Source organism: Tasmannia lanceolata, unplaced genomic scaffold (genome assembly GCF_043159265.1).
Source record: "Tasmannia lanceolata isolate RefF3 unplaced genomic scaffold, GAP_Taslan_0.1 ptg000023l, whole genome shotgun sequence".
NCBI classification, from domain to species: Eukaryota; Viridiplantae; Streptophyta; class Magnoliopsida; order Canellales; family Winteraceae; genus Tasmannia; species Tasmannia lanceolata.
In genome coordinates, this window is record NW_027518700.1 from 21,687,881 (window position 1) to 21,702,975 (window position 15,095).

The window sequence follows — 15,095 nt, forward strand, 5'->3', positions numbered from 1 at the left end:
AGGCAGCGATTCACATTGCCACAAATCCAGTCTTTCATGAGAGAACTAAACGTATCGAGGTTGATTGCCACTTCATCTGACATCGAATTCAAAGAGGAGAAATATGCTCAGTGTTCACTAGATCGGTGGACCAATTAGCGGATATGTTTACCAAGCCGTTGAACAAAGCCAAATTGAGTGATAATTGTAGCAAGCTAGGAATGTTTGACATATACATTCCAGCTTGAGGGGGAGTGTTGATGTATGTATATGCCTATGGGCATATAGGTCGTTGTATATTTCTCTCTTTATATATAAATACATAAGTGAGGGGGAGTCCATCAAATGAATGCTTTGGATCATCCAAACAACGTGGGCCCACTGTGTTTTTAACCTCCACTGTCCATTTTCAACGTCCACAAATCGAAGGGTTAGGACGATCCTATGGAGATGATTTTTGGGCACACCCTATCTATGTCAGGGCCCATCAAATGAATGATTTGGATCATCCAAACAACGTGGGCCCACTGTGTTTTTAACCTCCACTGTCCATTTTCAACGTCCACAAATCGAAGGGTTAGGACGATCCTATGGAGATGATTTTTTGGGCACACCCTATCTATGTCAGGGCCCATCAAATGAATGCTTTGGATCATCCCAACAACGTGGGCCTACTATGTTTTTGGTCGGCGGACTAGAGAAGGTTCTCTAGTCAACCAACTAGAAACACTTTGTGTGTGGAGAGAGAGAGAGAGAGAGAGAGAGAGAGAGAGAGAGAGAGAGAGAGAGAGAGAGAAAGAGCTATTCTTGCACAAGTGTGCAGGTAAGTTACCTGCACACGAGTGCAGAAACAAGGTCGGGGCCCACATTTTTGGGGGGATCAAAGCATTCACTTGGAAGGCCCTTCCATGGATGAGTGTGACCCAAAAAACAGCCCCATTGGTCCTAACCCAATCAAACGTGGGGAGGGGGGGGGGGGGGGGGGGGGGGAGGGGAATGGACAAACATTGTGTGTCCATGTTTCTGCCCATTTTCCCCCTCCACAAATGGCAGGGTCAGGATAATCCAATGGAGCTGATTTTTGGGCCACACCCTATCCATGGAAGGGCCTTCCAAGTGAATGCTTTGGACCCCCAAAAAATGTGGGCCCCCACCCTGTTTCTGCACTTGTGTGCAGGTAGGCTTACCTGCACACTTTTGCAGGAACAGTAACCTCATATATATATATATATATATATATATATATATATATATATATATATATGAGGTTATGATTGTGAGCTTGAAGCTCATATAGCTTATATGAGCTTGAGGGCCCAAACACATGGGTCCCACATTTTTTGTGGTGATCCAAACCATTCATTTACAAGACCCCATCATAGATAGGGTGTGTACCAAAAATCAGCTCCATTGGATCATCCTAACCCCTTCAAAAGCGGAGGGCAAAAATGGGCAAATTTGTGGCAAACGGTGTCTGTCCATTTTGCCCTCCATTTTTGGATGGGTTAGGATGATCCTATGGAGCTGATTTTTTGTACACATCCTATCTATGTAAGGGCCTTTCAAATGAATGCTTTGGATCATCCTAACAATGTGGGGCCACATGTGTTTGGGCCCTCAAGCTCATATAAGCTATATGAGCTTCAAGCTCACAATCATATTCCTCTATATATATATATATATATATATATATATATATATATATATATATATATGACCAGGCATCTCATTATTACTCATTTCTGAACTTGAAACTGATGTCACCAATTACCTTATTAGCATTCTGGGCCCCTTAACCTTGTATGCTTTCAAAAGGGTGGCTGGTGCTTTTCTATTTGTACTTGGACAAAATATGAACTGATGGACTTCAAGCCCTTGGATGCGAACAAGGACAATGCTGCTACATGTAGTGGGTTTGCTTCCCCTTCTTTAGAGGCTTTTTCATTTTATCAACTGAGATTGAAGAGCAAGCTTGATGCCTATTGACGGAGAACAATGAATTTAAATGATGGTTGTGATAGGGAAAGTAATAAGCTTTATTCTGATATATTACCTAAGTTCTGTTATGGCATTGTTGAAGATGCCATTTTGTTGTATTCATGAGCATGTTTTCCTTCTTTAGTTGATCTTTGATCAGGAATTTTATTTTTCCCTTTTCAAATCAAGCTTTATGACTAAGCTCTCTCAAAGGACAATATGTCTATTATGATTCTATATTTCTTCAGGTTTTTCTGAAACCAAATTTATTTACTATCAATGTTTTAGGAGGAAGTGTGGGAAGTGGCTGCCCAAATGGTTGGCCTCACTCTTGGCATACTGGTCATGGTATTTATTTCAGGAATTTTTATTTTTTACTATCAAAGGTTGTATGCCTACTAAGAGTCTTTCACTATTTGAACATAAAGTAAATTCTAATCCTTGGTTAGATGTAGTTGACAAAACTCTGGAACTATAATGCAGGATACAACTAGGCTTCAAACATCAGATTCTACACTAGCATTCACATGGTTGACCATGCGGCTGCTGCACCTTTGGTTACGTTATCAATCACTTTCAGTCCTGAGATTTAACACTGTAAGTACCGATCCAATCTTCTTATCTGAATATAATTTGAATGCCTTAAACTGTTGCTACTTACGAGGCACCCAAAGCCTCCATGTCCTTGAATGTATGACTTGTTCCAAGTGCTTTCTTAGTTATCTGCTCCTCTTGAGACACTTAGGCTGGTTATTTAATGTATCCATTTGTATTTTTTATCGAGAGAGGCAGTGATTTTTTACCAAGAGAGAGGCAGTACAATTTTTTATGCCCTTACGTGTAGTTTATGGGCTACCACAGCTATGCTAACCTGTCCAAGGACTTTTCTCTATCTAATTTTCCTTCCTCTAATATTGTTTTGATAATCTGTCCTGACAAAAGATCCAGTCATACTGAAACTGAAATTATACGAGTCCTTCGGATCTTTTTTGTTTATTTAGTACTTAGGCCTTGTAAACTATGTTCCTTGACTAGACTGAAAGTGCATGTCTTTGTCCTTTGCTTACTTTCCCCAGTTGCTACGCAGTTTGTATTCATTTTGATAATTCTGTAATGCTCTAGGATCAAATATTTTAGCATTGAGAAATGGGTATGTTTCTTTGCAAGTTGTGGGATTGTTGCAATTCTTACTTTATGAAGAGAATAGACTGCAACAAAATTTAATCATGCATTAACTGTCCAGTGGATGTTGGTTCTTTGAATTCAGCGTGGTTTTGCTGGACATGCAATCCCCACTTGCCAAACTTATAGCTTACACAGAAATAAGAAATGAAATGAAAGAAATGAGTGAGAAAATTGACATTGTGGATATGGCTCGATTTTCTGGCTGTCATTTATTTTTCTTTGTTCTAACATTTTTTTCCAACCTACTTCAAGCACTTATAGTGAAGTTCGCAGTTGCACATTTGTCTAATGCACAATTGTCCAACTCTAATAAGTAATATCCCCTACTCTATTTTTGTATGGTTTGGAAATTATTATGGACTTGTTTTCAGGATTGATTTACCCAACCGAAATGTCTTTGATTTGGTAATTTTTTATCATGCACCTTTATGTCTGGTTCAAAAGTTGGTCACTTCATAGGAAGATAGAATTCAAATACTTGAGTTTCAGACAGGGTTTAACGATCGAGTTTCACCTTTCCACTTTGTTCTTGTTTTTAAGATATTATTTATTTATTAATCATGAAAAATTATTCTAAAGAATATTTGGCGGATGAGGGAGAGAGAGACTTGAGAGGGCAAAGAGTGGAGAAAACATAGAGTATGACAAGAACACTAGATGGCGAAGAGGAGATGGGGAGACTGGATCTGCTCTAAATGCGGCTACCACAACTTCAGATGGTGAAGAGGATGTCGGTGCTGCAAGCTTGGGAGAGCGAAAGGTATACCCTGGCGGTCTCCGCCGTCAGGAGACCACACTCCCAAACCACCAGATGAAGGGTTCGAGGGGGCTTGGCCTGATTCTGGGGATATCCTAGCCGGCTCGGAAGAAGGGATTCCAACTTTAACCATTTCTGGGAAGGAGGTGGAGGCTCGTAGTCATCTTCTAAAATCTTGCCTGGTTGGTGGGCTAAAATGGAAAAATTGGATTCTTATTGATATATGGAATCGGGCTAAGATTCTATGGAAAATTCCGACCCTATCTATGCAAGGCATTTTTGGCCCTAATGAGATTTTATTCATGTTTGCAAGTGAAGATATGGCACTCAGGGTTTTGAAGATGGAAGAAAAGGCATGCGGTAACTTCCTCCCTTCCCTCTTCGCGTGGAGCCCGGAAAAAAGGCAAGAGGAAAGGGGAATCTGGATCAACTTTATTGGGACCCCCCTACATGTATGGGCAACATCAACTGTGGAGGCTTTGGGAAGGTTGTTTGGAAAAGTCCTGGACGTAAGAATGGAAGGAAGCCATGGCCAATGTATGACCCATGCATTGGCACTTATTCTTACCTCGGATTGGCATGTAATCAAACCTTTTGTTCATATTAGGGTACATGATATCTGTTTCAGAATAGGTATAGAAATTCAGGCATCCATGCCTTCGAACCGAAGAATGACATAGGATCTTATATATACTCATAAGAAAATGCCTGTCAGGGCCTCCTCTGCCCTGGTCGACCCATTGGAATTGCGTCTGGGACTATTGAATCGGCCGCCGACAGGTCCTAAGGAATTCCAGGCCGTTCCACCAGCTCAGTGGAGGAGGACCCCATGCTTGGGTGTCCAGAATATCGAGAAGTCAATCGGAGGCGAAATTTCTGGTCAATACAATGCTTTTGGGCCGCCCATAATTCACCAGGACCGCCCTGGTGGGCCCTGGGCGGGTCAGCCGGAACATTTTCGAAATTCAAAATTCAAACTCAACAGTCTAATCAGAATGGGTCCTCCAAGAACAACCATTAGAAACAGGTAAAGCTTTGGGTGATCCAAAGCTAGCTATACCACCTCCAATAGGTGTGTCTTTAGGACAGCAGGGTCATTCTGACAAAAACAATGCTTGGCGCCGAACCTCGGCTCAATTGAGGTACGAAAAATCAAACACAAAAGCAAAAAAGCTGTTTGGTACCCGAATGAGAGGTATCTTTGGACAATCAGTAAAAGATCTGAGTTCCCAGGCCACATTTTTGAAGTATGGAGTGTCCAGGACGTGTAAATATTTGCAGCAAGTGCTGGGTTGACAAGCCTGGAGGAGAGCCCTCAACTCTCCTCTTTTTTTATAAGTCCTTTTGGGTAAAGGACAAATTTCGGAAGCGGTGGCTTTTCAGGACGGAAATTAAATGGAATATGCAAAATCTAGATCTCTGGGGAAATGTGCTTTTTGGAAAGGAATAAGTACATTCTCGATTTAAGTGACAGATGGCTCTTTGTTACCACCTACATTAATTGGGAGGCTGCGAAACCCTCGATAATGAAACCACTTTGCTTGTAGGTATTGAGAAGATAAGCGATTATATCAGAATAGCATTACTTGCTTCGCACGTTTCCGCATATTTTGGGGGGTCCATTTATTGGTAGTTAAGACGGTTCTTCCTTAAAAGGTAGTATTTTGGGTCTCTTCAGGAAAAGGAAAGGAAATCAAATCTATAGAGTTTAAAAATGGATTCCAACAGAGCCACCCCCTCGGAAGTTAGAACCTTCAAACGAAAAAGGTTGGAGACATTAGACTGCTCATCTTGGATTGAGACTTTAACTGAAGTTCAAGTATTAAGGTATGATGAATCCAAAGTCTCCCTTGAAGCACCCACTCCAAGAGAGATTGTCAAACGTTCCATCAAAAGACAATGGCATCAGCTCAAAGCAAATTTTCTGCAGAACGTGGAGGCGCTCTTCCCCTTGACAGGCACTCGCAACATTAAGGATATCTATTTGCCGGTTTACAAGCTTCCTTTCTTCAAGAACCGATTTGAGGATGAGAAAAGGGTGCGTCGTTTTAGTTGGGATGCAAACCGTCTGCTATGTATTCGGAAGCTAGAGGAACTTATTCCTATTAATTCGAACCCGATGGAAGAAGTCCCTGTACCCGAGTTTGCTATCGTGTTCTTCCCTAAAGAAAAGGAGTTGCAAATCGAGGTTGAATTTCTTCTATGTGAGTTAAGGAAGTGCTCCTAGGTTTAGGGGTGTTAGTATGTTAGTATATACATATTTTTTGGGGGAATTATCTTGTTTTGGGAGTTTTGGAAAGATTATGAAGATTCGATAAACAGAAAGAACAGAAGATCTTCTGAAGGCGCTTTTTGGATTTTGGTGAATTGTTTTGAGTTTTGTTTCAATTCTGCAGGTTGTCAAGATCTTCGAGGAAGATCGCACAAGAAGGTTGCCTTATCTTATAAAGGGTTATTTCTAAGATCTTCGTTGAAGATCGCAAAGATGTTTTAGTAGATTTAATAGGGATACTAGTAGGAATGATCTTCTAGGAAGATTACAGTTCTTGAAATATTAGTATTTTGTTTGGTAGATGTACAGGGGAATGTAAGGGGGAATAGCTCTGGACCTTGCTCAAGGGTTCTGAAGCTATCTCCTAGGACCTTATATGATGGTTCATGGGGGGGTCCTGGTCCCTTTATCATGTAATTCTCGTATGATTATCAATATATTTTGTCGACTTTTAAAAAAAAAAGATATTATTTATTTATTGCTGAATACTACATATCGTTCTATTTTAACCATTATTGTATTTACTTCTCTTATATCATGCAAATTGTACCCGGTTAATTTTGTTTTTAGGAATTCTTCATTTTTAGTTTGTTTCACTTTTTATCCTTTCTGTTAAATTAATAGGTGCAATTTTTTATTAAATTTTAGAGCTCTTGCTATATTTATTCATTTTTTTTATGAATGCTGCATTTCTATCTGTTTTTGCTTATGAATGGAATGTTTTTCCTTTGGGAACAGATTAATCTCAAGCGTGCTCGAATGTTGGTGAATTCACACACTCTACACTCTATTGTTCCTGGTGAAGTTATATTTGTTTTGTTCAAGCTTTTGTAGCTCTTGTTGTATTATATGGCTGTGAAGCGTGAAGCTTGTGGATTGAATGTGTTGTTGATGCAGGATATGTTGATTGCAATAGGGAAGAGAATATTTTGTCATGGGAAAGATTCTTAAAGCCACGAATCATCTTTGGTGTACCCCTGGATGAAATGATTGCAGGAAAGAGCTCCAGGTCCAGTTGCTCGGTAGTGTCTCTTGCCACCCAGTTTTCATAACCATATTATTAAAACATATGGCCCTTTAGTATATATACATAGTAATGGTTTTCGAATTTTTGTTTTTCAAAAAATTATTATGCCGATGAGTGTACTTTAATGAGTTTATCGGCATTTTCTCTAAAGGGGATTTAGGAATTTTCTTTAAGTGGATTTAGGGATTTTTCTCTAAAGGGGATTTAGAGCTTCTCTCTAAAATACATGTAGAGAGAGAATTGTTCCTAGGGATTTAGGGATTTTTGAATTCCCTTTCTAGGGAATTTCGGAACCCCTTTTTCGGTGGTACATGTAGAATGAGAGAGAGGGATCCTCTGACCCTTTTGTGTCTACCAGGTATGGAGGGCTTCTCTTCTTCTTTCAAGGGAAAAAAACAGTTACATGTGGATTGAAATGCAGCCATTTTTTAAAGAAGGTGTTAAAGTATAAAAGATAAATACTGCCTTTCTCCAAAAGCTTAAGCTTTTGGAGAAGTTGGTAAGTTAACATGGTATCAGACCCAAAGGTCTCGAGTTCAAACCTCCCGGATAGCAAAAATCCACATGCAATGGTGGGACCACATGTGCCACATGTTTGCCAAGCGGGCCACACGTGCGGGGGAGTGTGAAAGTATAAAAGATAAATACTGCCTTTCTCCAAAAGCTTAAGCTTTTGGAGAAGTTGGTAAGTTAACAGAAGGAAAAGCTAGAAGTGCTGGAAAATGGCGTGGAAATATCATTTCCCAGCAAAACATTTATTCTGTAACTTTTCTTAATGTTGGGTTACTGTATTTGCATTTGCAAGTTATATGTTTGAGGAAATCCATGACCAGTCGTCCGTTATGAATCCATATCTATTAGTGCAATTTTGCATTTGCAAGCTATTAGTTTGTACTCTAGAAATTCGAGGAAGGATATTCTAGCAAAATGATAGCCATTTTTCTGCCTCAACAATGACTTATAGCATCCACACCAAATTAAGAATATATTTTAAAAAGGAGTGAATAGTAAAGTTGTATTTTAATCCAAAATTGAGTGTCATAATTTTTCTCTGAGGCCTATATTTGAGTGTCATAATTCTCCTGTCCGTTTTTGTTTGCCTATGCATCACACAGGGATTCTCAAATAATGCTTGAGAAAGCCTTTTTTGTTGTTGAAGGGCTAGGCTCATATGCATCCTTTTGTAGCTTCAAGAATCAATTAATTTGTTTTGGCGGTTATATTATTAGACCACAAAGAGAACGTTTACTTCCTATAATCTTATCTGTTTAAGTTACTCCGGTGCCATTCTTTGTTATTGCATCTTATTTGTTAATATACATTATACACATTGGAAGCTTTGTGCCATTCACTGCAATACATTTTAGTACATGGTTTTGCACTTTAGTGGGGCAAGAAGTTCCTTTTTTTATATGGTTATTTGAAGTGGGATGGTGTTGAGGAGAGAAGCTAAACCTAGGATGTCTTTTGAAAGAAATGTGCATCATAATGGAGATACCTTTAATTTACCAAAGATTACATACCCAATTAGTATTACATCAGATTCATATTTATACAGTGTGTTTCTGATTTGTATGTAGATGGCTCCGTGCATCGCACGGTTTGTCTTACTAGTGTGTGTGTATATATATAGGTTACCGATATAGGTGTGAACATGTTTTGATAATCGACGCGATTCACCTTCTAATATATCTTTTAACCTGCTGCTGAGAAATTTTTGGGAATTGTAATAACCTTTGACACCTGGTTAAAACATATACGTTAGATGTGTATTATGTGTGTATGTTGCCTAAGGGCATAGTGGTCATTGTACCATAACTCTTTATATAAATACATAAGTGAGGGGAGAAGACCCTAACTCACTCTTTCTCAAACTCTTTTTGCTTCCTCCTCTCAACATGGTATCAGAGCCCTAGGGTTGTGACCCCTAGGGACCACCATTGTTACCTTCTTCTCCACACTCTAACTCACCATTGTTCCCCAAAACCCTAACCTTCTTCTTTTAACTCACCATTGTTTTTTTCCCAAACCCTAACCCTTCTCTTCCCCACCCTCAGCCCCACCCCCACCCCCAACCGCCGTCCGCCACCTCTCTGCTGTCCCTCGCCCTTCGCCTCCCCTCCCCGAGGCCCCCCAACTCCTCACCCCACTCTCCCTAGCCCCCGCCTACACCCCAGACCCCTCCCCTAAACCTAGGATGTCTTTTGAAAGAAATGTACCTCATTATGGAGATACCTTCAATTTACCAATGATTACATACCCAATTAGTATTACATCAAATTCATATTTATATAGTGTGTTTCTTACTTGTATGCATATGGCCCCATGCATTGCATGGGGTGTCTTTGTAAAGACTACCCTTGTTAAATCTATATCTATAAAATTATTTTTAAAAACTGTAAATTCTAATCCATTGAATCAAAAAAAATTTAGAGTTGAGATTATCGTAGCAAGTGGAGAGTCCATCGTTATAAAATTATTTTTAAAACTGCATAAAGCCATTCAATATTCATAATTTAGGGAAGTAATTAGGGTCATTTGATGAAAATTAAGAAGGCTAGTAACGTTAAAAAGGAAAAACGGTTGGAAATTATGAGGAAGAAAATCACGATCTCAAAATTTCAGAGAAGAATGGGCAAAAATGAAGATTTCTTTATGATCGTATTTATTTTGTGGTAACACCCATCCTTGCTTAGAAAAACTTAAAAATCCCACCCAAATAAGTTACATACCTTATTGTTAAGATCAAAAATCAAGAGAAGAAGAGGGGAAAGAATACAGTGAGAGAGAGAGGAAGAAAAGAGAGGCTCGGACGGTTCTTGGCCGGGAAACCCATCTTGATTCTTCGTCTTCCCCATTCACCACAGCCGAGAGGTATGCTTCTTTTGAGTTTTACTTGAAACCCTTGATCAATATCTACTTGAAATCCCATGGCAACTTCTTCTATTTTTTTTGGAAGCCATGGAACGGCATCCCCAAAACCGTGTATGCGTTGAAACACTCTCTGTTTATTCTTCAAAACCCATTTCACTTCCACGATTTTGCCATGCCCAAATCTCGAGCTCCAAAAACCTGCAGAAAACCGACATCTACGTTAAAACGAATTTAGGGTTTCTGCAACTAAGAAAGCAAGATGCAAAAAGGAGAAATAAATAAATAAATACAATAATCTATACATTACCCATCTCATTTACACGAAATTTTCCATGCTCAATCTCACGTTTCAAAACCTGCAAAAAAAAAAAAAAAAAAACCCACAACTATGTTAAAAGAGAAGAAGGCTGTAAAGAAATGAAGCAAGACACAGAAAAGGGGAAAATAATAACGAAATTTTCATGCTTATGCCCTTGTTTTACCTTGGGACACCCTTTTTGTTTATTCGTTTTGTTTAAAAAAAAAAGAAAAAAAAGACATGCGTCTGTTCCAGCATTTTTATATTTTTTTTTGGTCACAAATGAAAACTATATAAGGGACTCTTAATTTCCCAGAAAGTGGTAATACGCGGTTTTATCAGTTCCTAATAAATCTTACAAAATGATTTTCTTTTATAATTTTAAATAAATCAGTTCTACACTAGTAGCCCTCTTAGTACAAATTTTGTGTATGGTTAATATCTCATCAGTGATGCATATAATATTTTTAAATAATTGATCTACAGGCCTACTACTTCCTTCTCCCACATAAAAGGGCCATCTTAATCTCACACATCTCCAGGTTTAAAAAGGCAGGTGACAGCTAGACCTTGCTTGTAATGGTTTCCAATATAATTGTCTATGCAATATAGCCGTACTTATAAAATTATGTCTTATTAATACCTGCTTAGTTTGATTTTACTTGCTTGCCTAGAATAAAATGAATTGAAATGAAAAATAAATTGTTCTAAAATCTTATGCGAAGTAATGCAGGAAGGGAGACAAAGGTAATGTACTTTAATTTCCTAATTGCATATCATACATGGGGGAGAGTGAAGGGGAACTTAAGGGTGTGGTGGTATCATCCTGGGACCTAAGGTCCAAAGGCCAACGCGAGAAGCGTGTACAGCCTTTCGTTGGCAAACCATCCAAAAGGGATAGTATCCCCGAAACGGCTCGGCATTAAATGCGAGATCGAAATCCGAGTCCATAACGCCACTACCTTTAGACAGGGGTAGTGGATAGTCGTGCGGCAAGGACACCGGCAAAAAAAAAAAAAAAAAAAAATGGGAAAGTCAGAAAAGAACTGACAGAAAAATAAACTGGGGAAAAGCCGGATGTACCTGGGGAATGTGCTGTCTCAATTTATATAATTGTTGCATACATAGTATAAATTTGAATTATTGTCACTCCTTTTATTTATATTGCCATGGATTATATTGTATGCACTGTTTATATTGTCTCTCTTACTCTGCTCGGTCTCTGGAGGACCCTGCTCTAACGTTGTTTCCTCCACCACAGGGGTTGAGGCGTTAGATGGTGGAGCGTTTGCAAATGAAGGAACCTTGGGATAAGGGACTGTGTGATCAGAGAGTTCGTTTCTAGGGTTTTTGCATTTTGACGTCTTGCGTCATTTATCATTTTTATTTCTATCAAAACTTTATTTAGTTTGGACTTTGGTAATTTAAAACTTTACTTTTCTTTTGAAGTATGAGCATTGGAATTGTTATGGTAAGACATATTTAATTTGGAATAAAATTTTATCGTGGTTGCTGACTATAAAATATATATATATATATATATATATATATATTTCCATGATTTTTGCGTTCTTTTGCTCGTAACGACTTGACGGAAATCGGGTCGTTACAGTCTTACTAGTATGTCTCTCTCTCTCTCTCTCTATATATATATATATATATATATATATATATAGGTTACCGATATTGGTGTGAACATGTTTTGATAATTGAAGCGAGGCTAGACTTGGTGATATTTGTACCAAGGTTTTAAATCTCGGTTTCGGTTTCGGTTTTGGTCATCACCGAAACCGAAACGTTTCGGTCATCACCGAAACCGAAACGTTTCGGTTTTGGTACGAAATTTCGGACGAAATCTTTTAAAAATTTCACCGAAATTTCATTTCCGAAACGTTTGACTGAAATTTCCGAAATTTCGGGTGAAATTTTGTACTTCACCGAAATCTTTCACCGAAATTTCCGAAACGTTTCACCGAAATTTCCGAAATTTCACCGAAATTTCCGAAATTTCACCGAAATTTTACCGAAACAAAACTTTTCGGCCGAAATTTCCGAAACATTTCGGCGAAGTTTGGTACTTTTCCGACTCACTGTGAATTTCGTTTCGTTTTCCACCGAAACCGAAATATTTCGGCCGAAATGCGAAATTTAAAACCATGATTTGTACTAAGCTTTGAATGCTCAATATTTACCTTTCAGCTTGAGAGGGAGTGTTAGATATGTATTATGTGTGTGTATGTTGCCTAAGGGCATAGTGGTCATTGTACCTTCACTCTTTATATAAATACATATTTGAGGGGGAGAAGACCCTAACACACTCTTTCTCAAACTCTCTCCTCTTCTTCCTCCTCTTAACAATATACAACTAGGTGAGTTCTGGCCAATTATCAAAACATGTTCGCCACCGGTAGCTTATATGCCTTATTTTGAAGCAAGCCTACTAATAGGGATTGAGCAATTCTTAATGGACTTTGTCTTAACTTAGAAACGAAGATCTGAATTTGTTGGACTGCTTCCATGTTAAACAATTTTTTAAATTCAAAAACGGGATCAAGCTTTCTTCTTGGGGTTCAAAGCTTTGATTAGAAGAAAAAAATTCGAAGTTACATGTATTCATTGTCTTGAAATTCATTGTCTTTAGTTATATCTCTTCTTCCAATTTTTGTGCTTTCTCTCTGCTCTCTTCTTCCTTTATTGTCCACCATCTTTCATGGTTTCTCTCTTTCTTTTTTAAATTCTCATGCAACCAGTAAGGGTATTTTGTTCATTTTAAAAGTACAAATATACAAATAGGGTAAAATGCAGAGGATGTTTTATATTGCTCTTATTAAATTTAAAAACTCCTTAGCCTTTTTTTCAACAATAATCTCAGTATGTATTTTTTTTGAGTTTTATTTAAGTTGATAAATGTTTTCTTTCTAACTGTAAAAAAGAGATATGCTCAAGTAAAATATATTCTAACTCTCGACATCAACCTTTATATATGAGGAGGTGGCTTCTCTCCTAAATCCATGCTTAAGATTTCTGACATGTATCTTGCTCGGTACGTTCCTTCCTTTATAAGGAATTGTTAAATGGAAATTGTAAGGAAGCCTCCTGTTTTTTAGGTTAATACGGTTTGAGCTCAGAAGAGTCGTTTCAATGGGATCCTAATACTCTGGAAACTCAATTTATTAGACGAAGAAGGGTGGAATTGGTAGATTGCTCTCTTTGGATTCACACTTAGGATGAGGCAAGAGGGCTTGCGTATAATGAGATTAGAGCATCCATTGAAGATCCTACCCCAAGTGAGCTTGCAAAACGGGAACTTAAGAGGCAATGGAAGTAACTTAAAGAGGACGCACAACAAAATGTGGAGGAGTTATTTTCTTTGACTGGCACTCGAAATATCGAGAACATGTGTACCGGTTTATAAGCTTCAGTTTTTCAAGGACAAGCTGAATTTTAAAGATAGTTTGCGCTGAATTGGGTGGGAGGCGGACCGAATTATCTGTATCAGTAAGCTGGAGGAACTAATTGCTACTTTGGAGGATCCGATGGAGGAAGTCCCTACACCGGAGTTTGCGATAGTTTTTTCCTCTAAGGATAAGAGGCTGCAGAATAGCGTAGAATTCTTCCTTGGCAAATTAAGGAAGTGCTCCCTGATTTGATTGGTTGGTGCATGGAAGTTTTAGTTTTTTGAGGGAATCCTAGGTTTGGAGTTTGAATAGATTGAGACTTTTTGGTTTTTTCGGATTTTGGATTCTGGGGTTAAACTTGTAGTACTTACAAAGTAATGCTTTAGCTTGTCAATAGTTTTTAACACAGTATTGTTGATAGGTCGGTGAAATAGTGGGAGGAACTGGCCCCCATAAAGCCAAATTTCAGGGTACTAAAGGTAGGAAGTTGATTCCTGATAGCTTGAGAGATCACGGTCTTTCGCTTAAGGAGTACTGGTTGCGATACGACCAAAGGATTGAGGATGTGATGGCCTGGAAATTTAGGGGTCGGATGTAAGGAGGAGGAGCGGCAATTCAGGACTCAAGAATTTAATTCAATAAATTCATGAAATATAAATTCATGAAATGGCTGCTAATTATAAGATTTTCTTGGAAATTCTTGTATATGGAAAATCAAGTTAAAAATGAAGAATAAATGGCAATTAAGAGAGTTCCACGTTTTCCCTCTTGTGGGAAAACGTGTGAACTTTCCTATTTTTAAAGATCCATCTTTATAGTAAGTCTGTTATCAAATTGATCTAATGTTTTTAAAGCCATTCAATATTCATAGTTAAGGAAAGTAATTAGGATTAATTGAGGATTAAATTAAGAAGGCTAGTAACGTTAAAAAAAAAAAAGGAAAATTTCTATATAGATCGTTTAGTCTGTGGAATCACCCATTCTTGCTTAGAAAACCGTAAAAATTCCACCCAAATCAATTACATACCTTATTGTTAAGATTAAAAATCAAGAGAAGAAGAGGGGAAAGAATACAGTGAGAGAGAGAGGGAGAAAGAGAGAGGCTCGGTTGCATCATCCTCGTTTTTGGCCGGGAAACCCATCTCGATTCTTCAACTTCCTCATTCACCAGCAGAAAGGTATGCTTCTTTTTAGTTCTTGAAATCCCATGACACCTTCTTCTTCTTCTTCTATTATTTTTGAAACCATGGAACGGAACCCCTAAACCATATATGCGATGAAACCCTTCTTGTTATTCTGTAAAACCCATTTCAATTTCACGAATTTTG

The 15,095-nt window shown here is 38.3% G+C and overlaps 1 protein-coding gene and 1 long non-coding RNA gene across 7 annotated transcripts in view; one reads left to right on the top strand and one right to left on the bottom strand.

The window, feature by feature from the left end:
* The window catches only part of RUS5 (root UVB sensitive protein (Protein of unknown function, DUF647)), an 81,727-nt gene that overhangs the window by 60,714 nt on the left and 5,918 nt on the right, over positions 1-15,095 (top strand). For 3 of the 6 annotated variants that reach the window (XM_077365744.1, XM_077365747.1, XM_077365745.1), the window contains 5 exons: positions 2,245-2,304; positions 2,440-2,553; positions 6,909-6,969; positions 7,068-7,192; positions 10,856-10,921. In XM_077365744.1, coding sequence (XP_077221859.1) covers positions 2,245-2,304; positions 2,440-2,553; positions 6,909-6,969; positions 7,068-7,192; positions 10,856-10,921 — 426 coding nt within the window. Of the gene's footprint in view, positions 1-2,244; positions 2,305-2,439; positions 2,554-6,908; positions 6,970-7,067; positions 7,193-10,855; positions 10,922-11,630; positions 11,809-15,095 lie in introns of those variants that run through there. The other 3 variants (XM_077365748.1, XM_077365750.1, XM_077365749.1) reach the window with 2 other exon arrangements.
* Positions 9,830-10,438, bottom strand: LOC143855680 (uncharacterized). The gene is made up of 2 exons (XR_013238055.1): positions 10,379-10,438; positions 9,830-10,269 (listed from the first exon to the last, which is right to left on the bottom strand). It is a non-coding gene; the product is annotated as an uncharacterized LOC143855680 (long non-coding RNA).